At 37.3% G+C, this 24,667-nt stretch overlaps 1 protein-coding gene across 1 annotated transcript in view; it reads right to left on the bottom strand.

Moving 5' to 3' along the window:
- Nucleotides 1–12,721: 12,721 nt before the first annotated feature.
- BANP (BTG3 associated nuclear protein) overlaps nt 12,722–24,667 on the bottom strand; it is a gene marked incomplete at its 3' end in the record, with an annotated part of 68,293 nt that continues 56,347 nt past the window's right edge. The window contains exons 8-10 of the mRNA XM_010009717.1: nt 17,751–17,881; nt 14,892–14,954; nt 12,722–12,766 (exon numbers count right to left, since the gene is read on the bottom strand). Of these exons, the coding sequence (XP_010008019.1) occupies nt 12,722–12,766; nt 14,892–14,954; nt 17,751–17,881 (239 nt within the window). The remainder of the gene's footprint in view (nt 12,767–14,891; nt 14,955–17,750; nt 17,882–24,667) is intronic.

Here is a 24,667-nt window from a genome sequence, read left to right as displayed (position 1 = left end):
TATCATATGCCAACATTTTATCTTCACTACTGCCTTTTGGCATAGTTCTGTATGCAGTACTGCAACACGTTGTTTTCTGTATGCTTATAGCCCGTTTTACTATCTGACAAGGTCTTACCTTGAAGGAAAACATGATCCCACCAAAGCCAACAATAAAAGTCATTGTGCCATTGCTGAAACAATGTCATTCATTTCTCAGAGCATGGTCCCTGGTTTGGTCTTTCTTACAGCTTCCTCCTCTCTACATGGACATCTCCTTTGTTCACACTTACAGCAACGATAGTGTCCTACCTTGAACTGCACACTATCATCTTCCCACTGTTATTTATGCAAAATGCTGTAATACCTTCTTCCTGCTAAAAGGAAAACGAAAACCACCAAATCTCACAACACAGTTCTGGAATTTAGAAATACTGATCAGTATTTTTTCACTGCTACCTGCTACATCTACTTAAGCACTGCCACCACTGACGTTTTGCCTCTGACAGAATTTAATGCATTACAGCAACTTCTGGAACCCTCCACACCTTTACCAGTGAAACCCATGAAGTGACTGAGTTCCACACTGTTGGTACCACCTCAGAAGCAAAACGGAGCAAGTCTTGGAAACCATACACAACCTAAGTGTAAGATGGGCTGGATTTGCTGATGGTGGTACTTCTGTCATTACCGTGAGACTGAGGTACCTCATTTTCAGGGTCACCACAAGCCACCAAAACAAAAGAATTAACTAGAAAAATCTCACTAACATGATAAATAACTTAATTCTATCACTTCCTCCTGGTGAACTCTGTACCACTTCTGCTGTTTAATGCAAATATTTAGCAACATTCCAGAAGCATGGAATGACATGTTTCAGGAATAAAAATAGCTGTAACAAAAAAAAAAACAAACAACCCACCCCCCCCAAAAAAAAAAAAAAACCCCACCAAAAACAAAACCAAAACCCAAACCCAAAAAAGCAGCAACTTATAAAACCGATTTGTTCATAGCTCAAGCCCAGAGTCTCTATCAAAGAAAAAGAGTATCTGTGTGTAAAGCAGTACTGCTTTTTGCTTCCAGATCAGTCAGGAACTGATAGCTCAAGCTGAACAATTGATGAAGCCAGTATACAACCATTAATCCCAGCAGACGGGATCAAATAAAATGAAGCAAGTTTATATTTTAAAGTATGTATTCCACAAAGAAGGATTTTTTTCACAGAACACTAAAGAAATGGCTAAGGCAAGATACAGTGGATGATTTTGCAAACATACTTTCCAAGGGTTACTCACAGTACTACATATATGTACTTCAAATAAAAGTAAATATGTCTCAGCTAATTAAAATAGCATCTGAGATCAGAAATGAAAACTGAGGTGGTGTTGTGGGATTTCAGCGTCTGAAATAAGCAACAAAGTGGTCATCTTGTGGTTTTTTTCAGTGTATGCACTTGAAATAGAATCACAGAGTAACTATTAAATAATACACCAAACTATATGGCATCTTCCAGGGTTTGTTCCAGTCAGCATATAGATCACAGTATCAGGCTTTTGATCATCCTTCTTCAATTTCTTATTCACTTAGCTAGTTCAAAATACTTTAAGGATTCCAGAGAAGTGAACTGGAAACATATCTGAACTATGGGAAGGATTAAATACATGAATGACAGACATAAAAATCAACTGGTCAAATCTCACTATGTTTAACATTATCTTCTTAAAGCCCTGACAACTCCGTGTAAATCAGTTTTTTCTCCTAAAAAGATAAGCTCATTCCACATCTGCAATCAAGCCCTGTGGTTTAATTTTTAAAAGGGATAGCTTTTGTGACCAAACGTGGCAAAAAGCAATTACTTTAATGGAGGGGAGACAAAAAAGGGGCGTTGTTTCCCATCTCCACGTACTTAAATTGGTCACAAAAGATTTCCGAAGTCATGACCGCCGTTTATGAAACACCAGAAATCCCACTGATCATTTAACCTCAGCAGACAATACAGACATCTGGAAACAGGTTTAAGTCATCAAGATTTACTGTTGTGCTTAACAGAGTGGAAAGATTAATTATGTTAATGGCCTGAACTCTCTACTTGCCATTTAGTAACCTGACAACATGTACACGTGCACACACTTTATTTTGTTTTTCAACAGGATGAAACAGGATCTCTCTGTGTTGAAGAGCTAAGCAATCATCAGGGTCTGCCAGCACAAATAGTTGGCATCCAGCCAAGGATATCAGCACTATATGAATCTAGTATCAACCCATCACTGGCACTGACAGCCCAACTGTACGAACCATTCCCCAAATCCTTCTTGGGTTGAAATTTGGGAGGTAGGAGAGTGATTTCTGAACAAACACAATGTTAGAAGCATCACTAATATTTATAATCACTAAGCACAGAACTGTTAGAGCATATGAAGTGGAACAGTGATGGGATAAGGGCAAATCTGCAGCATAAAGACAGGGCTCATATCACATGATGAGAAAAATCATAACTGAAGAGCACTAAAAAAAATAAACAAAACAAAAAAGAAATGATTTCTCCAGATTAGCACAGCAAGATAGCTTTGTGATGGCTGCTATTCTACAAGCAGAGATTTTTATTACCAAAATCTCTAATAAGAGACAGCTTAGACCTATGCCTTCTATGAAGGTGGAGAAAATTGTTTTTCCTTATATTTAAAAGATTATCACTTCATATCTCATCTCTTCTTATTAAGTTTACAGCAATATTAAAACAAGATTTGGGTGAATAAAGAACATAATATACTCCAAAATAGAGAACATATTCTTTGGAGCATTATAAATGCTCCTGTCTGCTTGAATGGAATTTTAATGGAACAACCCACCCTCTTCAGAGAAAAATAAGAAAATACGACAGAAAATATTATCCTTTTCCATAACACTCATTAAACATTCTTGCTTTACAACCAACACAAATCACCCTGTGGACTCTTGTCACAAGTCAAGGACAGTATCAAAGGAAGTATCTGTGAGTAATTAACAAATCATCTCCATTAACTTATTAATTCTTTCCACCAGTCAATACTTTTACAAGTGGAAACAAGTGATTTGAAAAAAAAAAAATCGTAACATACACCATTATTATAATAATGACTGATTTTCACATCTCTGTACATTTCACTACTTTTCATTAGCAAGCCAAAGAAAATCAATCCAGTTTGTGATGTGAGGAAGGTAACAGTGTGAGGCTCCACAGCCCAGTAAGAGAGACATTGTGTTGAGACCTGGGGCTTCTGAACAGAAGACCAAAATAGTTGTGTGACATAATGTCTAAATCTTGAGAAGTGCAAAGGAAAAACTCTATGTTTAAAACACAGACACTATATTATGTGCTCACAGCCAAGTATCTGCTTGGAATTTACTGTTTGCTCCCAAAACAAATCTTTACCTTCGTCACTGAAATGAAGCATGAAAGCAGGGTCAAATATGAATTCTCTGTTATAAATGGGACACTATTTCTTTATTGTCACACTTTGCCAAAAGCTGTAGTGACAAAAAAATGCCATAAATATGAGATTATGCTGCCAGAGACTTTGTCTACTTTGCCTTCAGAAGAGATTTTTTATTCTATTTTATTTTTCAGCATATGAAAGTAGGTTGGGTCCCAAATTAGAAAAGACCAAAAAAGAAAAAGACAAAATACTGTGTGGCTGTTGACGATGATGATTAATGATAATTAGTAGATGGGGGAAAACTTAAAGAAGTTGACTTGAAAGGCAACTGCAAGTTTTCTTACATGTTATCTCTTAGGTGTTATACTAAGACCCTGGGTGTGACAAAGTATTAACACAGTAAAATTAAAGCCATCACAAGTACAGCTGCCCGAAAACAAGATCAAGGACTTCACATAAAAAAGCAGAGCAGATGCCAACAAATAACAACCACAATGTGACTGATGAGGAGTTCAAAAGAAAGTTCAGCATTTTTGAAGCAGTGTTATGTGCTGAAGATGCTTGTCTTTCTAACAAATGGTAAAATGAAAACGGCTTTTTAGGTCTCTGACCAGAACTATGCACCCGATGAGCATTAGAGAACTTCAGTGGAGACAGAGAGCAGAGGGCAGACGTGCCCATGATCTCCAAAGCCCACATTTTAAACTGCAGATTAACAACGACTGATGACCTTTGAGAGACTACAACATACAAATATCTACACACCAAACCTTAACTACACTAAAATGACTTAATATTTGCTTTATCGCCAAAGCAGCAATTCCTTTCTTCCGCTCCTGATAAAACCAGTTATGCCTGGTTTTTTCTTACTTGTTTCCTTCCTTTCCCACCACATAAAAACTATTTGGATACATTTGTCTGAAGAACACCATAAAGTACTTTTCCACCCTCTATTACATTTAGATGAAAACTTCACCAAGCAGCAGGTAAGTTCAGTTGTGCATTAAGGACACAAATGTGTAATACTTACTGCTTCTGCCATCCCAAACTTACAGAAAGATGCTGCTGTTTATTTCACCACCGTATAAAGGCTGCTATAAAGTTGGGAAAAGAAAATACAAAAATACTTGCTAATTCTGCAGAGTCTTTTAATCAGTCCCACCTTGAGGCTGATTAAAAGAAACCAAGTTAACCCAGCATTCAGAAGCAGCAACCAGCAATGAAAGATCATTTTCAATAGCTGGAGATAACAGAGAAAGCAAATTTATCTAAGATACTATTTTTTTCTTATCAGCATGGCATTTATCTAGCTAATTTTAGTTTAAGTATTGAAAAGGTTGGGAAATGGTGCCACTACTACTTGATACAACCAAACAAAACCCCCTAAAACCCAGAGTTGTACATTTTCTGCATATACCAGGGCAAGGACTCATTTTGTCTTGTCTGTTCTTCCACTGTTTCATGTACATTTAAATAACAAATGGAAAAGAGGCAGCGACTTTGGAAGTCCCTGATAAGCACTCTGAAAATGGGGAAATATTTATGCATCACAACAAAGTAAAGTGCAATTTCAGGAGGACTAAACTACTTCGAGTGAGTGCCGATGTATACCTGCTACGTCTTGCAGTAGAAAATGTAGTAATAAACATGTCTTAGAGAGGAAAGTGTTGACATACCAATGGCAGTCCGATATTACAGTTTACATTTGAGAATGGGCCATGCTGCTGGAAAAAAAAGCTTTTCCTTGTGACTCAGTTCAGGATGCTGTGCTTGGTGATGTATCACTGATGATGGACATCACTGGGTTTCTCCAGAAAATAAAGCAGTATCTTCTGGCACAGAATCGTGCAGAAAGAAAACTCAATGCAGGCAGTTTGCAAGTGAAACTTATGACCCAATAATGTCTGCAGAGATCTGATACTGAGTCTCTGCTGCAACAGAGTTTTTTTACTGCCTTCCCAGCAGGATGCACCATAAATGAGTAAGAGGGAGACGGTCAATGGAAAAAATAACAACTTACATCTCAACAAGGTGAAGGAGAAGACAGGGAAAAGTATCAGCAACTAGGTATCCCTTGCTGGACACTGCTCAAAGTTTGCCAGGGTCATCCTTTCCAACCCCTTTTAAATGAATCTTAGTTTAGGAAAATAATATCTCTAAGCAATAAAAAAAATTATTAAAACTACTGGACATGGCCCGATTAAAGCAATGGAACTCTTGCCAAAATGAAAAGAGTAGGGGAAAAAAAAAATACAGACTTCTGTCTTTTGTCTCTACTATAAATCTAAAAACAAAACAAAAAAATATGTATTTTTTTAAACCACTATTAAGCACTTGTTAAGTAACAGAAAATTAAAAAATGTGCAGCAAAATATTCAGGTTTTCCATTCTTTAAGGAAAACAAAGAATATTTTACACATTTTGAAATTTAAAACCATAAGAATAAAAATTGAAGCTATTTTCCAGTTACAGTGGCTTTCACTATCTGGTACAGTTTTCTGTGCTGATTAGTGAACTCAGACACCCAATTACTCGTTTCTGAAATTTTATATGATTAACAGGGACAGAAGTAAATCTAGACTCAAAGAACCACTCCATATTCTCATTATTACTTAAAGTACATTCACTTTCAGGTTCCCCAAGGAGGGATCCCCCATCTCAGTAGCACAGACATAGAAACAAATAGTCCTGTCACCCTAACTGCATCAGAATTGAAGCCTTAACGAACAATACCAAACCCCTGGCTTTGCAACATAGGTGTTTCTCAGAACTGCTGGCTCTTTTACAGAGCAAGGCCTGCAGACTTTCAGTGAGCTTCAAAACCACTCAGCATTATCCCCAAAAGTGCGTTATGTATTAAAAACCATAAGGCATATTCAATGAAATATCCAAATTAGTTCTGCATTCTGTAACTGCAAAGAATGTTTTTTCTCATCAATCTCTCTTATGTAGTGGTTCCCCTTCTGTCGTTTTGTTCCTATTTTGTGATATTTTGTTGAGTGCTGTTAAAGGACTGTCTTTTCCCTGAGCGTATGTCTCCTCATATTCAAGTAGAAAAATCCTATTGTTCTATCATCAAATCAACAACCCGGAGTAATCGATTAGCACAGATTTGTTTCAGGACTCTTACACAGAACGATGACAACCAGGACCACTGGATATCAGTTGTTACCTACTGGACCATGCCTTGCCCTGCTTCACAGCCACAAAGTAGATGCAAATCTTCTACACATGCATTTTAAATTCTGCAATTAAGCTACACTAATATAGTTTATTACAGCTCCTTTTTTAATTACCCAAGCTTAATAACACAAATGTTACTACTTTTCTTAGAACATTAATTTTTCTAGAGATATTTTGTATGTTAGAGATGTTTTCATGATCACCTAAGTAGTAAGGTTATTTTCCCCAAGCTTTTTTAATCAATAGACATTTGCATGTCTTAGTAAACTTAACTGCTTTAAAATTAAATTTCTCAATTTTTAATTTGCTAAAATACTACTTTCTCTAGCAAACTAAGTTTTCAGAACTAAAAATATGGTGAGTGGTTTTGATGATCTATTTTGAGGAACAGTCAAAGTGGAGAACACCTGTGGAATGCCAAATTAAGAAGTGCAGGGAGGAATACCCTCAAGAAAAAAAATATAATTTGGTAAAATGCTCACATTTAAGTATTTTAAGCAATCTTTATCCATAAATATATTGTGCTTCTACGTGAAATTTGCATAAAGCACATTTTGTTTCAAAACTACTCTCTTCGTTTTTGCTCCTAAAAATAGAGCAGACCTGTGAGACTTTAGTACAACCTATTAGTGAAGAACTATGAGTTAGAAATAATCCTTTATTATTTTTTCAAATCCATTCAAGCAGTTTAAGTTCCAGCTGAATTGTATTGGGCTTTTTATTTTGTTGTTTTTCTTCTAACAATCCTGGTTATTCCTCTGTGCATGTTATTCAAAGCAGATATGCTGAAACAAGAAAAACCCTTTACAATTGACTAGAGCAGCTGGTGCAGAAATTACGGTCACCTTCCTTCTTGCACACAAGCACACACGCATGCACGCAGCCCCCGTGTCAGCAATGCATGCACAAAGACTCACGCTGTGAACGTGTCTCTGTCCCCACGGTACGACAGTTTACAAGGGTGATGTCGAAGCAGCACATTTCTCGCACTTCAAATTTCCTCCTCATTTCTTCAAGCCTTTGCGGAGAAAGGAGCTGACAATCATCTTACTACTACTGCCCTCTACCGCTTATAAATCAGGGACAGGATAACAACTCCCACAATGAAATAATTCTTGACTGAGGTACTTGAATAAACAAATTTTTGTATTTTAAAATGTATAGCTTTCTAATTAGCTGCATTGTACAACACTTAGGAACTGTGGAAGATGGTTCTTTCATCTGTTTTGGATAATGTATTATTATTGAGGTTGTTAATACTGACAGAAACTGCAGTGTTTATTCTAAAGGCTTAGGAAAGGCAATTAAAATGAATATTCAGAAAATATATAAAGCCACTTCTTTCCCAATAAAATGACATCTGCAAAATGCGTAAGTGAGCAAAGGTGAGTCCTACGTCAACACATTTTGTTTGTATAACTGAATGTCATGCTCAAGTCATGGATTAAACTGGACCTTTAAAAAATGAGGTGCCCCCAATGAAAAGCAAGGTGTGAATATCTCACTAATGATCATGGGGTAAACAGACATACAAAAAAGAGATGTTAACACAGTTGGTTTAAGACCATCCCATAGGTTTGTTACTAATTTCCTCCACAAGCCAACGTATTTTCATTTTAGTTTCATCCAGTCACAAGTAAGATTCACTGGATATTACATGAAGTTACTAGAATAGGATTTTTTCCCCCTTAACATTTGGAACTATTTCTCGCCCGTTTCCATTCCTCCAAGATTTAACAGCTTTCCCTTTGCTTCAGACTCAGCAGAGGACAGAAAGTGGACAGATGTTTCAGACACAGGTGATGAGGTCACATCTCCTCCTGTGCTGCATTACAGACTGTACTATGTGTATTGAAAACAGATCCAAATGAGAAATCAGATTCATACTCCTCCAGAGGACATTAAAGACAATGTTTCGCTGATCTATTTCTCACACACATCTATATTCTTACCCTTCAGGCCCAACAGCAGCCAGCTGCTACTAGGCAGCACCCAAGTCTGCCTTATTTTCTCCTTCACTGCAGCAGTTTTCCAAGAATATATTTTCCTATCATGGATTCTTTTACCCTCATACAATAATTGCACATTACAAGGATGCTTTTTCAAAGCTTGCTTGGTGATATACTCCCACAGCCCTGCATCTGAACTCTCTTAGACCCCACAGAGCTGCCATAAAGCTCATAGCAGCAAGGTCAGAGTAAAGGTTCAGAAAAAAACAATGCAATCACTGCCCCATACAAATACTTCATTAAGCACCAGGAAAGTGCTTTATTAATGTGGTCCCCTCTCTCTACGTATACGTATACGTATCCACAGTTATGGATGGGTCTCAGCACACAACTCATCACTAACTTAATCTGCAAAAGACTATGACTACAACTAGGTAAGATGCCAAGATCCTTATGCAGCAGAAGCAACACTGCATGCTTATTTGCACACAGAATTTATTTCTATGCACACAGTAAGAAGACTGATTCCTACAAAAGCAATTTTTGCTGGCCAGTTTTTTGCTGCTAAACCTATCATACGGTTTGTTCTGGATTCTCCTGCTTCTACTTACCTGCAGATACTAAGTGAACTAAATACTGCTACTCTTACTAATTTTTCATTCATGGAGCAGAACAAATTGCCAACTCTCCAAGAATACGTATGATCCTATTTTAGATGTTAAAGTGCATTAAATTTTTAATTTAAGAACTAAGGCTATTAGCCGAAGACCATTTGCCTGGTGTCATTTTAATTAATTTCTAAATTGGAGAAACACTGGCTTGTGAGGACATACAAAATGGAATGTCTAAAATGCAGAATACCAAGGACTGTCAAACTACTGAAACTGCTCCACCTCCCTAACCCCACCTATACTTCTGAACACTGTGGTACTATATCAGCTTGTACAGGACACACAAGAAATGCCTCCTGGAATATGGAACACTAATGCTCAAAGGGAGAAAAGGATGGAATTAGGGAGAAAAATAATCAGAGGAAAGACACACAAATTAGAAAACTTCCGGTAATTCGTAAGTATAAAATACAAAGTCAAAAAAAATCCCCTCTGGTCTGAGGCTTCGAGTGTTAGTTAATATGAACTCTAATTATTTTTGCAGTTTGGTATTTTTATTAAACATGCACTGAAATATGAAACTTCCAGCTAATAGAAGACATGTGTAGGTAGACAGCATTCTTTCTGGCATTATTCCACTAGTCCCATGAACAACGACGCCAGAAAAGGAACCTAAATTCAGTGCAACTACCTGGATAGGCAACTCAAGAGGGGAAAAAGAAGTTAAAATCAACAACTGGCAGCATTCTGCAGAGAAGCTGGTATTTATTACTACTGTTACAAAGCTTAAAACACATATATTCACCTTGGAAATTTTACTGATAGAATTTCACAGCAGATTTATGCCATTTTATGCTTTAGTTCATATGAAGCTAACATATACTTTGTAGCCCCAGCTTTTGTAAACCTTTTACTTGTAACTGAGTGAAACCCTGCTTCAGGTGGCAGTACTAAACCTCACCTGAATCGAGAGATTACCCAACATCTGTGAAGTGTACAGTAACAGATGAAGAACAGCAGCACGAGATGAATTTTCAAAGGGAACATTTGGTAGCCAAGCTAAAATCTATTACCATTAGTAGTGAGCTAAAAACATTCAGTAACAGAAGTGCCACATTATTCACTTATCAATATTCTTCCGTGTACTCTGGCAGCATGTATTAGAGTTCAAAACATGGAAGAAAAAGCCACTCTCCTGAAAAGTAATGGACAGGTGGGAAAACTACATAAGTCTCCTTGCTCACAAGCCATGTACAGATGATTGCAAGCTACTGGATTGTTATGACTTACATTACCACTGAACCATATCATATGACAGGTTTTTGTGCTCTTATCCCACTGTAAGTGCCAAAGAAAATGTATTAGATTCAACTTCCATTCTCAAACCACAAACACGGTTTAGTTTAACTCATTTTTCCTTGCAACTTTTATGAGCTAATAGCTCAAAAAATGGTCATTTAGCACAGATCAGCTGATGAGCAGCAAACAATTGAGGCACAGAGCTCCCCTCTATCCCCTCATGTTAACAGACACGCAGAGCTGTTATAAGGAATCATGTGAGTGCTACTCATCCACTTCAGTGCAAAATAAACCCATGTGGCTTAAACTGCTGATGAAGGGCTCAAAATTAACGCCGAATGAGATAAAAATCCCCTAAATATTTGCTTGCTCCTATTCTTTGCTCCACTGGAAAACAGTTGAGCAGCAAATACCTCTGGAGGAGCTTGAGGGTTCCTGGGGATTTGCAGAGATTCCAGCTGAAGCGTGACAATGCCTGTTGATGCTCAAGAGGAAGCAGTTACTTTTTTATACCAAACGCAGCTGAGGGCGCGAAGAAAAACCAGCCACAACCACTTTGTTAGAAGCAAGATGTCAAATACGACATACAAATAGTACATATACATAGTACTTACACAAATATGTACTATGCCATAGTACCTATGCCTTTTTATAGATAAAGTGATGCTGATTTCAACAAACAACAACAAAAAGATTAAATCATATTTTTCTTCCCTATCTTGTACTCTCATACACCTCAACAAATACGTATCATGTTCTATATATACGCAGAGACATGTATGCACACATTTACAAACACGTACTTGTAGAAAACCTTTCTTCCAGAGTAGCCTTATTCTGCGTGTACTAATGCAGCTGCTCAGACAACCAGCAAGACTCCACTTACAGACATTTAGAGTGTGTAAGTCTTTTACTCCTCTAGAGTTTACAGTTTTGTACTTTATAACTACTTTAGCATGAGACATAGCTGAATGCCACTTTTGTATGAAAGAATTTGCATCTCCTGCCTATCAGAGGTGGTTCAGGAAAATATAGTCATCCAAACACTTCACTTAAAACCAGCATGAACTCAAAACATCTTAAGTAGAAACAAGCAGTGTAGTTTAAGAAAGATGCAATTTGTGGATACTTGTTATGAATAGATATTTCAAGGGGAAAAATAATGGTACTGAGCTATAATATTTTTTAAAAAGTAACTTAATCTATGTCACTAACACCACCCAGTATTTGCCTTTAAAGAAGGTATTTGGACATCAGGATTTCACAAAGCAGGAAGAAAGAACAATAAGTACTGAAACAAAGGTTCTAACATGTCTCCGAATAAAACCACCTTTCCTAGTGTCACTGCCATAAAAGTATTCCTGATTAAAGTGTCAGCAAAGAACTGGGTTTTTATTTTTTGAATACAAGTCAGATTGCTTCCCCACATGAATATATGTGGTCAAAAGTTCAGAGTACTGGTAGCTTCCCAAAGCCTTTGACTTCAAGAACCTTTATGATGTGAGCCGCTTCATTTCAGGGCAAGATTCATGTTCTAGCCATATGTCTCACAACTTATTAATATTCAACAGCAACAAAAAAAAAAAAATTCAAAACACATTTATTCAAGTGGCCTGGCTAGAAAGCTTCTTACAGGAACATTTCTGTGCTGTGGATATTTTAATATAGCTCAACATTTAGTAAAGTGCAGCTGAGATCAAATGTTAGGAAATTTGCTGACACCTGACATGGAAAATTTGCTAATTTAATCACTTATTGACTTGTCACTCAAAGTAAAAGCTTCTTTTTCCTACCTCATGTATGCATAAGCACCTAATAAAGCCATCTTATCAAAAAGAACAAAAGCAGATGTGAAAGTTCTGTTTCTCCCAAGACAGCCATATAATGAAAAAATATCTGCTTAAACCTCGGCAATAAATGTTCTTCGGTTAGCATGGACTGCAGTCCACATCCGGCCACAATGACAGTTGATAACAGAGAAAAGAACATACTGTACACAATCTAATCAATCCAGTTAGTAGATGCGAGAGTGAAGAGGCCAAAGACAAGAAGGTATAAACTGCAGGGATAAAAGCATCTTACAGGAGTAATGAAATAAGCTTGGGCAAATAGCTTGAGTCCACATACAAAATACTTAGCTTACATTTTATCGTATTGTTTATTTAAACAGAAAGACCAGAACAGATTTTGCTCTTTAAACCAGCCACTAATCACGTGAGATCATTCCAACTGCAGTGTTAATTTTAAAAGTAAAATTATGCTTAAAAATCAGTTATGCTCCTACCTGCCCATCTTGACCCACATGAACTTGATGTATCTGCAGGTTTCCCTATAAAATAAGAGCAGTGACAATAAACATGACTTTGGAATTTTAAAAGTTGCTCTGTCCTGAAGAGGGCCTGTTTCTCATCTCATTATTAAACAACTATTAATCTATTAATTTAGGCAATTCTGCTGAGGGTTATCTTGGCAATCCAGCTGCAATTCAATGGTCAGCACTTTAACCACAGAGGATAAACAGACTAAAAAGCAAGGAGGCTTTTCAGCACCAGCATGTTCTGCTTTCTGAAAGTTACTGTATGATGTACAATATTTTTATGCAGAGTTTGTTTGCATGGTTTTTGAGGTAAGTTTTGGGGTTTTCCTTATTTATATAAAACTTCATATTTACTAAACTAGAATTAGCAGTATTAACACTTTCACATGTGTGGAGCAGTATCTACCATTGGTTGTTATAAAGTTACTGCTCGTGCTACTAAATTTTTTTACTTTATCAAAATTTGATAAAGACCAACATAGTTCTGCCACAGAAGTTACATCTGTTACCAAAAAATATCTCAGTATTGTAGAGTATTTAAAGGAAACTGTAGCTACAAAGTAAAAAAGGACAGCAGTACCTTTACAAAATGAAGCTTTTACTCATATGCTCAGACATGTCTTTTCAGAAGTATACTTAGATTATAAACACAGGTTCCCAAACACAGACACATGCAGTGAAATAGCACATTTCTTTCAAGAAAAAAAACCCCACCAGTTCTTTGATTTGCATATTTTCTGCATTTTCTCTTACTGGCAGCACTTCCTCTTATTTGAAGCTGTGTACATTGTAATAAATTTAAAACCAGATGTTTTCATCTGTTTAAGGACAGATGTGGTCCTTTAAAGTCATACATACAGGAACTTCAGAGGATGCCAATGTACACTTTACGATCAATCACAATTAGTATCTGCTGAATCATATTTTTTTCAGTGTCTCTACCCAAGAACTGCTTTAGTTTTATTGTAGCACACTGTGCATCCCTTTAGATCCAGAACATTTTGATCCTTTTCTCCCTAGGTCTGAGGAGCTTTTCAAAGGAGACTGCCTTTAACTATAATATTTATATAATATTTACAATAATATTTATTCTACAATAGCTCCCTTTGTTAACAGTACTCCTCCTCTCCAAAAGTGGTTTTATGAGATGTGATTTAAGGTACTTTGGAAATGGATTAAACCTACCCACCAGCAGATGTGCTTAACATTGAGTAAAAAACACTACAGGGAAATCACAGATTAAAACTGCAGGCTGCATTTATGTTCAGCCTTATTCAGCTATTGCTTCTTCACGTAAACAAAGCACACAAGAAATCAGCAGTCTTAGCAGTTAGGAGTCTCTATGGATTTTCAAATGGTCTGGTGTGAGTCATCCCTGCCCATGGCAGGGGCTTGGAGCTAGATGATCTTAAGGTCCTTTCCAACCCAAACCAGTCTGTGATTCTATGCAATAACCAACAACAGCACTCTCACCCAAGTAAATTCAGCCAGCTTTAACAGCTGTCTTGCCTGAGTAGGGGAAAAAAAGTCAAAATTAGAGGGTTCACTACTGGATTTTCCCTTTGCATTCTGCTATACTATTATTATGGAAAAAATTATGAAGTGCAAATACTGCAGTGTCAGATTACTTGATCACTTCACTTCATTCTGCAATGTATCTTTACTGGACAGAGTCTAAACGTTTCTCCAAGTCCTGTTCAACAGTTCCCACAGTTAAAGACACTGAGTATTCTGAACACATTGAGTTCATAAGCCTAACTAAAATAATTTCATTTCTCAAAGGCAGTGCAAATACCTAAGCTGGTTTCTCATATTCTGTAAGTACTAAATTTCCAAAGACTGTCAGCCATATACAACAGTCATTCATGTAACACACACAGAGAGTTGTCTTGATTGGCCAAGGAAAAAACCAATGCAAACACACAAAAAGAAACTCGCAACTCCCCCAGAGACAGAAACAGCATATTGCATTTACTGCCATAAAGCTCATTTCATCCTGGCTCCACCTCATGCTCTCACTTCTACCCCTGCTGGTCTCTGTAGAGCATTGTAACAAATCCCAGAGGTTCAGTTTTAGACCTGGGGCCCTAAATTCTGGCCAACATCTTATCCACAGGTACTCAAACTTTTGGCTCACCTCACTGTCCTGCGTGATTTGGACTTGCTCGCCTTGAGGAACCTGGGCTATGTGGAGATGGCCCTGTGGGATCCGCAACAAAAGAAAACACCAAGAAGCATCAGAAGACAATCATAACTAGAGGAAGAGGCTACTACCTTGGATTCAATACAGTTTAACGTACGGAAGCAAAATGCTTATTCAATGAAAACCACTAAAGACAGCTTTAAAAATCATAAAGTGCATACATATTGTTATGCAAAGTATATGCAGAAGGACTTCAAAGAAATAATGGTTCGTTTTCACATAAGAGGAAAGAAAAGGGTCATAATAATAAATAACATTTCTGTAGCACATTTCTCTACAGCAGTGTCTGCATTTTTGATTGATACACAAAGTATGGGACTAACTTCCTTTGGCAAATTAGCATTGTGCCTGAAACATTAATGCCACTTAAAGACCTTGGAAATGCAGTTCTTAAAACACATACACCAAGACTAGCTACTTGCTAAGATTGAGGTTTTCAAAGGTTATTTGTAAGTGTCCACAGAGCCTTGTGCATTCACATAGTTATGTTTAAGTACAGTACTATGCCAAAGGGACTCAAGCTGCCGTAAATTGGCATGAAATCATTAATTCGAATACAGTTACACTGGTTTATGTTAGTGGAGAATCTGCCTTAACAGTTTCAATAATGTTAATACTTTGTATTGCTGACCATACCCACCACTTCACAACAGTATCAAGCCTACCCTACCATTTGATCAAATCATGGATAAGAGTGGACGGAATTCCTTGTGCATCCTGACTAGCCCAGCAAAGTCTTTGCTACTGTGATTTACCTGAAGGGAGATTGGATTCTAAATAACCTACTTCAGGGTTTATAAGGCTTTGTGTTCATTTTAATATGCCTGCATGAGACAGAGATTAAAGATAATCATTTGGAATTCTGTCAAAGGCTCTTCTTATTTTATAACACAAGAACAATTGCATATGATTTTCAAAGAAACACAGATCCCTCTATTTCAAACAGTTTCATTTCCTCTGGAAGGAAACTGTCTATTTATAGGAAGAAAAAACATACTGAAAGTATCGCTCTGACAATAGGGACTGTATATAAAATTATAGCACAGCCAGTCCACGTTGAGATTAGAATCACTTTCCCTCCTTAACATCAAGCTCTCAGGGCTCCCAGGAAAAAGCATTGAACATTTAAAAGACCCATTTATAGTGTTTTCAAATATAAGCCACCCTTTCTGATTAAAGAGAGAGGGGAAGAAGGTGACTTTATTCATCTTTGTATTATGCAGCATTCCAGAAGAGAACTGCTCACTCATCTTTTGCAGATATGCAGCTGGCCTTCAAAGGACAGTCCTTTTGGTTTGTTCAGAAATTCAAGTCAATATCCATTTTTTTTTAAGCATATATACTATAAATATCTACTAGCTTACTAATGACTCTTAGCCTGCTCTATATTGCATTTTTCTCTCCACAATTCTTACAGTTGCTGCCTGGAGTTCCTCCCAATGACTTTCATTTCAACTCCTTTCACTTTCACGCACTCCTTAAAAAATATTCTGGCTAATGTTTAAGTGCTCCTTTTAAGCAACGCTTACAGCTCTGCCAGTTGCCTTCAACACTGTGGCGCATATCTTGAAATCTTCCCCCAACTTCCATGATTCCTCTACTGCTACTCTGGCAAACCTTCAGAAGGTCTTACAGACCTGTCTTTTTTGATAACATTCCAAAAGCATCTGTCTTTCACAGCCATTTTGTCTTCATCATCTTTCAGAGCAATGTCACTATTTCCATGCTACTGGCAGGTCTGCATGACCAGACTTGAGTATTCCCTGTGTTGATAGAGTTTTCATTCTTTATGTGTTAATTTCTGTTGGGCAGACTTGTTCTTTCTCTCCTGCACTGCCTCTCTTACCTGGGGAAAGAATACTATAAACGTCTGTCAAATACCTATTCATTATCCCACTTCAGACTCTTCTTTGTAATGGCGTTGACCAAAACCCTTGCAACAGCCAGACCACTGGGTACTACAGTTTATATCATTGACTAACATCTCAGGAATTCTTGATTATTTGCCCATTTCCACCTGGTTTTAGCCTGGTTTCTAAGGAAAGTGGTCTTATGTGGTCATCATGCAGAGCAGGCACATACGTCTCTGTGCATGCTTCTGTTCTGTGCTTGGACACTGTCTAGGCCAGTTGAGTTTCGGGGTTTTGTGGGTTTTGTTTTGTTTTAATTTGAATTTAAAACAATCCTTGTATTCAAACTGTAGCACAAAGGAACTAAAGCCAAGGTGAGGTTTTTTCAGAGTACACTAAAACCGTATCTAAAAATAACCATGGCCCGAGTTATGGTAGGAGACTCAGGCTTAAAAAAATGTCAATATTTATAACTTTTACTTATATACATGTATCTAAATGAATACACATGTAAAGGATTCAGCTAGCAGATGTTCAAAAATGCCTAAGAATGCAGGGGGTTTTAAGTGAAAATAAATAAATAAATGCATTCTTATTTTGAAAGTCATAGCTGGAACTACCTCTGAAGTGTAAATCATACATTTAGTACATCTGCTATTATTATTATGGCAAGTGCAAGCAAACAGCCAGGTGGAGACTAGTCATTCTATATATAGTAATAGACGTGCATTTGTTTGCAACACTTGTGTGAACACATCCTGCATGACGATTTTTGCCAAATAGTATTTTTTTCATAAGCTTTCAATGCTTATTTTCTGAAAATCATACTTAAGTGATGATAGGCCACATCAAAACAAAAAAGAAAATTAACTTAGACTGAAGCAAAGTTTGTAATAAACTAGGTTGTTTAAATGGAATCATTTAGAAGAAGTTGAGTACATACTACTTGGACTTGTCCATCTTCTCCTATTTGGTGGATCTGAACCTGCTGAGCGTTGGCTAGTGCATAGTGTAGTGCTTGGGGTTGGTTCTGCTGGATCTCATTAGAAGCTGTAACTGAACTCTGCGAACCCTCTGAAAGAGAGACAAAAATCCAGCTTTGTTACATGTGTTTATCTCATGCCAGTGTCCAGGCAACAACAGATTAAGGCTTACAAACCGTGGAAAACAAACGCAGCCATTAAGTAGACACAGATCATTTGTACATTAATATTCTTACACATGCTTGTTGCTCACTTGTAGATTTGCTACAGATTCCCAAGGAGTTCCAAAGGCTATTTTGTCTCTGAGAAAGTGTATGTTTAAAAGCACCTTTTGAATCTAGATTAAAGATTCTACAACAGTAAAAGTCATACCACAGCAAAACCATGTACATTTCCTAAGCAGCAGCCCCTACACAAAGGAAGACACCTTTCCTGTTACCTTTGGAGAACAGGAAAACCATAGCATGACTTCAAGAGGATAATGATTTGCATTAGAAGCAGATGTATCATAGATTCCTTTCTAGGTTTTCCAGCTGCAAGGAAAATATCCTTATAAATCTGATGCTACATACGCTTTCCTAAAGACCAGGACCCCACTAGTGGGTAAATGTACCACGATATTCCATATATCCCTCTAGCAATCAGGAAAAAACCTGGAGCTATCAATCAATGACAGTTTTGCAGCACATGTGACAAGTTCAAGTAGATGCTGCTAGGAAAAAACCTTGAAATGTCCCAGTACCATACCAATATCATACTAGTATCACACTAAGATTCTGCACCAGTCCTGGTTTTCTTCCTTGGGTTTTTTAGTGTTGTTTTTTGTTTAACATAAGACATCTCGGAGAATGGGGATGTCAGAAAAGGCTTTTAGAATAATGCATTGTTTGAAGAAATACTTTTTACATACAGAGTTCCTCTAAATGATTTTAACATTTTTCTTTTACCATGCCACAAAAATACAATGGATGAAATCTCTGAAGCATTAAGAGGTTTACAATTTTTCTAAATTATTTATTGCTCTGACAATGCCTTCTATGCTACAAGATAACGTAAAACACATTAACATCCAACACGTAGTTAGATTCAGTACCACAGGGCTTTCAATCTCTCCAAGTACCGGAAACTATAATGAAAATATTTAAGAAACAGTGTCACTCTACTTCCATTGAACATTATTTCCTTACAAGATTTTATGTATTGCTTAAATAAGCACCAGATAGGCCTCATCCTGCTCAGAGATGACTGATGGTTGATATACTTTGATTTTTTAAAATGATTGTGTTTTTTAAACCAACACAGCAGGAAACCATGTGTTATAAAATTTTAATACATCTACTTAATACTTTAAGATTTATACTGAAAAGAGAATGTTAGTTTTGAAAGAATGAGCTTTATTCACTCATACAAGTATTTTAATGGAAATGTTCTTTAAAAAAATCGCCCATTCTCTGGGGTTTTTTCATCCTGTCTGCAAATGTTTGTGTAAGAAGATAATTTTGGAGTTTTATGTCTAAACATGGGGACTGGAAACTAACTCAAAACCACCAAGCTAGTATTTACTTACTTGTTGAAAGTTTAGTTGCTTAACAATTCAACTAGACAGCTCTAATGGATGTTAATCTGCAAGAACATAACTACAACCAGAACACTTTTGCAGTAATTGAGCAAAACATTAACAAGTACATGGGTTTGCTCTCTATTGGGCATCCATCTGTAATACTTTACATTTGACTAGGAGGTAACTGCAGAACATTTATAATTTCTTAAATATAGTCCTGCTGCTTACAGTGCTATTCCCGTATTTCCTGCACTGCTGTCAATAGAAGTCTGCTGTACAGAATTCCAGATGGTATTAACAAATCACAATTGCCAGAAAAGTCATGCACCTAGCAGGAAAAACTGCACCATCAACCAAAGAATAGTGTGATTTGTTCCAGTTCTCATACTAGATCATGCTTTCCATTGGCAGTGGCTTTGCCAAGGCCACCGAAAGGAACAGATACTCGAGAAAGATCATTTATCTAAGCCTCGTTGTCTTCCACTTTTTCTCTCATTTCCATTACTTTAGTCCTAATAATATTTTATGCAATTAATTTTCTGTATTTTTTACTAATAGCATTTTATGGATGCTAAATGGCTAAGTAAACCCACTGTTACTTACCTTGCTTCTTACTAGTCCAATTGTTGTTATTTTGTCTTTCCATCATGCTGCCCAGTCCCCCAATATATAATTCAACAGCCGAGCTGAGTTACAACTCAACCTCTGGTCAAACCATTGTCCAAGTATATAATCCTTCATTTCAATGTGTGTGTATACATACCCACATACAGGCATGACTTTACATACTCAAACACAGAGTATAAATGTAAATACACACCAAGAGCAAAACTGGACCTGGGACATAAGCAAGGAAACGTGTGTTTCACAGATTCAGAAACTCTCTAACAGCATCTTCCTGAACTTACACTTACAGTTACACAAACTGCAGTGCTGTACTTCTGAGAAAACACGAAGATTCATTTACAATGAGTATCTCTTTTCTGATTAAGTTATGCAATAAAACAGTACCAAAGAAATAAGAGCTGCAGCAGATACATATTTACATACATATTGTATGCATATATTGGAATACGTTTTTAACTATAAGGGCCAAAAGCCTTTATTTGTAACCCATCTTTTGCTTCAGAGATGCCAGAAATTATTATACTTAGCAGAGGTAGGAACAGGAGACACAGACTGAATGCAGTCATACTGTACATCGCACATGGCCACTTATAAATAGATCTCAGTTTGGCTTCACTGCAACAACCACAGTTGGGTTTTCTTTCTTATTTTGTTGGATTTTGGTGGGGTTTTTTTAATTCTTAGGAAGAAAGTAGAGAGGATTCAACAGTGTCTAAAATTAAAACATCCTTTATAAGTATTGTTTTTCCCCTCTAAATCTCTGACCAGACAAAAGTAATTATTTATCCACTTTTAAACATTCCCCATTAAAAACAAACACAAACATGAACAGCACACAGCTTGAATGGAGGATATGTCAACAGTTATAAATCACTATCATGTAAACTATCCAGCCTCACATTTACAACTCTGATATATTTGAGAATCCCTGGCACCAAGAAGCTACACAGCTGAACTTCTGCCTTGAAATTTTCCACTGCACTGGTTACAATGGGGTACTTTGACATGAACAAACAGCTTATACAGTGCTACTACCGAGGATGTTATCTATGATGTTCCCAAAGCACCCCCTGCTACACGGAATAGCCTGGGAGCTACCCATGGAATGGAGGATGCTGCACTGACTATTCCACAGGTGATTAAGTTATGATACAGGATGAAAAAAAAAACAACTGAAATATTCCTTCCTCCCAAGTTAAAATTGGAGCCACTACATTTTTCCTATTTGTTTACTGTGCGTGCTTATGAGCTGTAAAGTAAATTTAGCCTAAGTGAGTTTGTCTTCTCAGATGAATGTTCAAGAGTTGGCAAAATCACCCCCGCTGAAGCAGTTACTTCTGTCACACCTCTCAATGCTGATGTTCCTCAGACACCACTGAGCAAGATGAGATTTGTCAGGCAAACGTCATTTGTAACTGCTTCAAGAAGATGCGTGTTTAATTCTCAACCAAAATCAGTTTTAAAATTTTTCACTTCAAAAGCAAAACCTTTGGCGTTTTCTAATTCTTTCCTATTCTACTTCATAGTTACCAGTTCAGCATCTGGCTTCGCATTTTGGAAGGAAATATAGGAGGTACAGATTCTGTAGCAGAGGGATTCAGGCTTACTCTCCTTATGTGTTGTTATTAAAAAGCGTCTTCCTGCTGTATAGGCCCCCCAGCCTCACACTTCTACTTCTTGCTTCCTTGATGTGTAGTCCTAGCAAGGAAAGGTTAATAACCAGAGATAACAAAGCAGTCCTCAAACAAAAAGCAGGGAAAACACCATTACTGCACAATTAATAGAAATAAAACTGTACGTTGTAAACCATTACCTCTACCTCACTCATCCAGTGCTAAATGCCTCCAATTCTACTGGACAGCTTTGAAGATTTGGCTGAACATTCATTTTTGTATGTGACATCTCAGCATAGGCTGAGCACTTCTACATATAAATCCCAAAGTCATAGAACTAATTAAAAAATCCAACACGGAAAACTGTGATAACAGCTTTAACAATCTTAAGAGAAATTAAAAGAAAGGGAGAAGGCACTCTTCAATTAATCCTCTTCCCAAAAACCTCATTTCCTAGTGCCGTCCCTCTATAGACTGCTAATGTTTTTAAAATTAGTATCTAGCTAAATTATCATGGCAGTCATGTGTACAACTTGTCAGAAAAAGGAAAAGAAGACAAGAACACACATTAAGCACCAAACTGTTGGCACTGAGAAGAGCAGAGCAAACCACTGCAATTAATACCTCAATTCCAACAAAAGGCACCAGCTTCAAACAGAAGAGCCAGATAAAATAACTAAACCCATAATAGTCTGCTACTACAATTTTATGCAACCCATAAATCTTGTGGCTACTGTAGAGCTACACAGTTCACACGTAGAACAATCTCAATTAATATCTTTGGGGGCAAATGACAGAGAAAACATATTCATTCATATTTTCCTACCGGCTTCCTTAGACATGTTTTCGTCTGCAGATCCGTTCCTTTTGAGCTCTTAACACTTGAACAGTACCACAGAATTACAAGGCCAAAAGCTCGTAAGGCTACGTAAGGACTATGGCCTCAGCCTCCTGCTTTTCTACATCATCTGTGTAGCTAATTTTTCCGTATGATAAAAAGAGTAAAGAGGAAATCTGTTATCACTTTCAGCAGCACAACTCAAACCAAAGCCAGGGGCTACATAAACTTTTATGCACAACAAGCAGAAAAAGCTTTTGACGTATCCAACAAGTACATAAGAATGAAGCTCAATAGCAATCCTCCTTAGATGTAAATGCTCAGAGTTATTTATTGTGCATGCAATAACTCATAAAAATCACAAAACTGCAGGACAGCTGAGCTTGGAGGTGACCTGTGGAGATCACCTAATCTAATGGCCTTCCTCAAAGCACGGACAACATGAACTGACTGCTTCAACCTGCGTCCAGGTGGATTTTGACTGTCTCCAGGGACAGTGTCTCTGCAGCTTCTCTGGGTAACCCGTTACTGTGTTCAACCACTCTCAAGATCCCTCAGAGCCAGAGAAAACAAAGTCAGGTCCCAGGCAGGTAAGTTTTAGGCTACTACCTTTTTTGGGTTTGGGGTTTTTTTAATGACACAAATTAATTGCTTTTAAAAAGCAGGTCTGGAAAATCAAGTCCCCTAATTCACAGGGGAGGATGTCCAGCAAAGCAGTGACCAGACCAATTTTAAACTATTTCAGGAAAAATATTTTAAGTATTTTTTTTAATGATACATAGAGATGTTCAACAATTTTCTCTGCCAAAAAGAAAATACTAAGTTATTCTAGACTTTTAGCATACCAGCATTTAAGAAAATATTCTTTAACACAGAGAGCAGTACTCCTTTGCAACACTTGAAGGAAAGTGCCAATAAATCTTCTGCTGTATTACTATGATACGACATACAGAAAGTTATCTTGCTATTATCAGCCCCTAGAGGTAACTGATGCAAAATACTATTTCAAGCCAATCAAATACGACATTTTTGGATTTGAGCCTTTTTTGGTTTTTTTGTTGCACTTATTGGTCATAATTTTAAGTACTACAATCACGAGTTCAGAAGTGGAAAAACCCTACCAACCTCTGGAAAAAGTTCAAACAGGGAATGTGGTGTTCATTCATTCACACTCAGGACATTGAAATCAGATTTAAACCTCTTAATGATGCTTTCAGAACAGCTCAGCTGCACAGCAGACACTGTGATACTATGCATCTACTCAAGGCATCTGTTGTTGATGGCAACAGTAGATCCTAAGAAGCGCTCTCTGAAGACTACGGGAATATCTTCTAGGGTAAACATTAAACCTTCCCTGGGAAATGATCATAATTTAGCTAAGAACAATGGGTTTAAGCTATTCTGCAGATAGCTTAGGTTTATCATATTTAACCTGGTAAAAGAAGGAAGGGTGTGTGTAAATCTTCCCCCCACGTGGCATCCTCTGAAATGCTCGCTTACAAGAGGTGAAATGAAAGCACTTTCCTACTGAACATATGCAACACCACTGGTGTTTCTGAACTACCAGAGAACCTGCTGACACCCTTACCTTAAAGTGCCCAGTGACCTAGATTGAGTACTAACAGAACCATGCTTCAACTGATCCAACTAAATCATTACAGCTTCTCTGAACAGCAGCCAGTCTTCTGCTGAGTTACTGGAGCCAAAGCTTTTCAGAACAGCTCAGAGGACATTGTGCAAAGTACTACATGGCATATCCCTGCAGCCTTCACAGTGCAGACACAACACAGTGGCCATTCACAATCCTTTAAGAGCTTTTTTTTTTTTCATTATATATTTTGTGCAAAGCAGCTACTACACTCCACCCAACAGATAAGCTACACAAATGCCTGTAATATGTGTATTGACATGGAGCAACATACTACTCAGTGAAACCAAACAGGTAGTCTTCCTCAGAAAGCAGCAACCACAGTGGGGTGAAGACATGACATAAAGCACCTAGAAGCTGATCTTAATAACTATAACTAACAATAGTGGGAAAGACAGTTTCTCAAGTAGCTGTATTTCAGACTGTTAACGGCTCACCTTAAATTGCCCCCTGAAACAAATGCTACCATAAAAACTGTCTGGGTTCATATGTAACACTTTAAAAAGCCATATTTGACAGCTATGTTGTCATAACTGTGAAATACAGACCTCCTTTGCTTCAGAGCTGTGAAATATTACTTCTCTTTCTTG

This window comes from Nestor notabilis, unplaced genomic scaffold (assembly GCF_000696875.1).
Source record: "Nestor notabilis isolate BGI_N333 unplaced genomic scaffold, ASM69687v1 scaffold35622, whole genome shotgun sequence".
NCBI classification, from domain to species: Eukaryota; Metazoa; Chordata; class Aves; order Psittaciformes; family Psittacidae; genus Nestor; species Nestor notabilis.
This window is presented reverse-complemented; position numbering and strand designations above follow the sequence as displayed.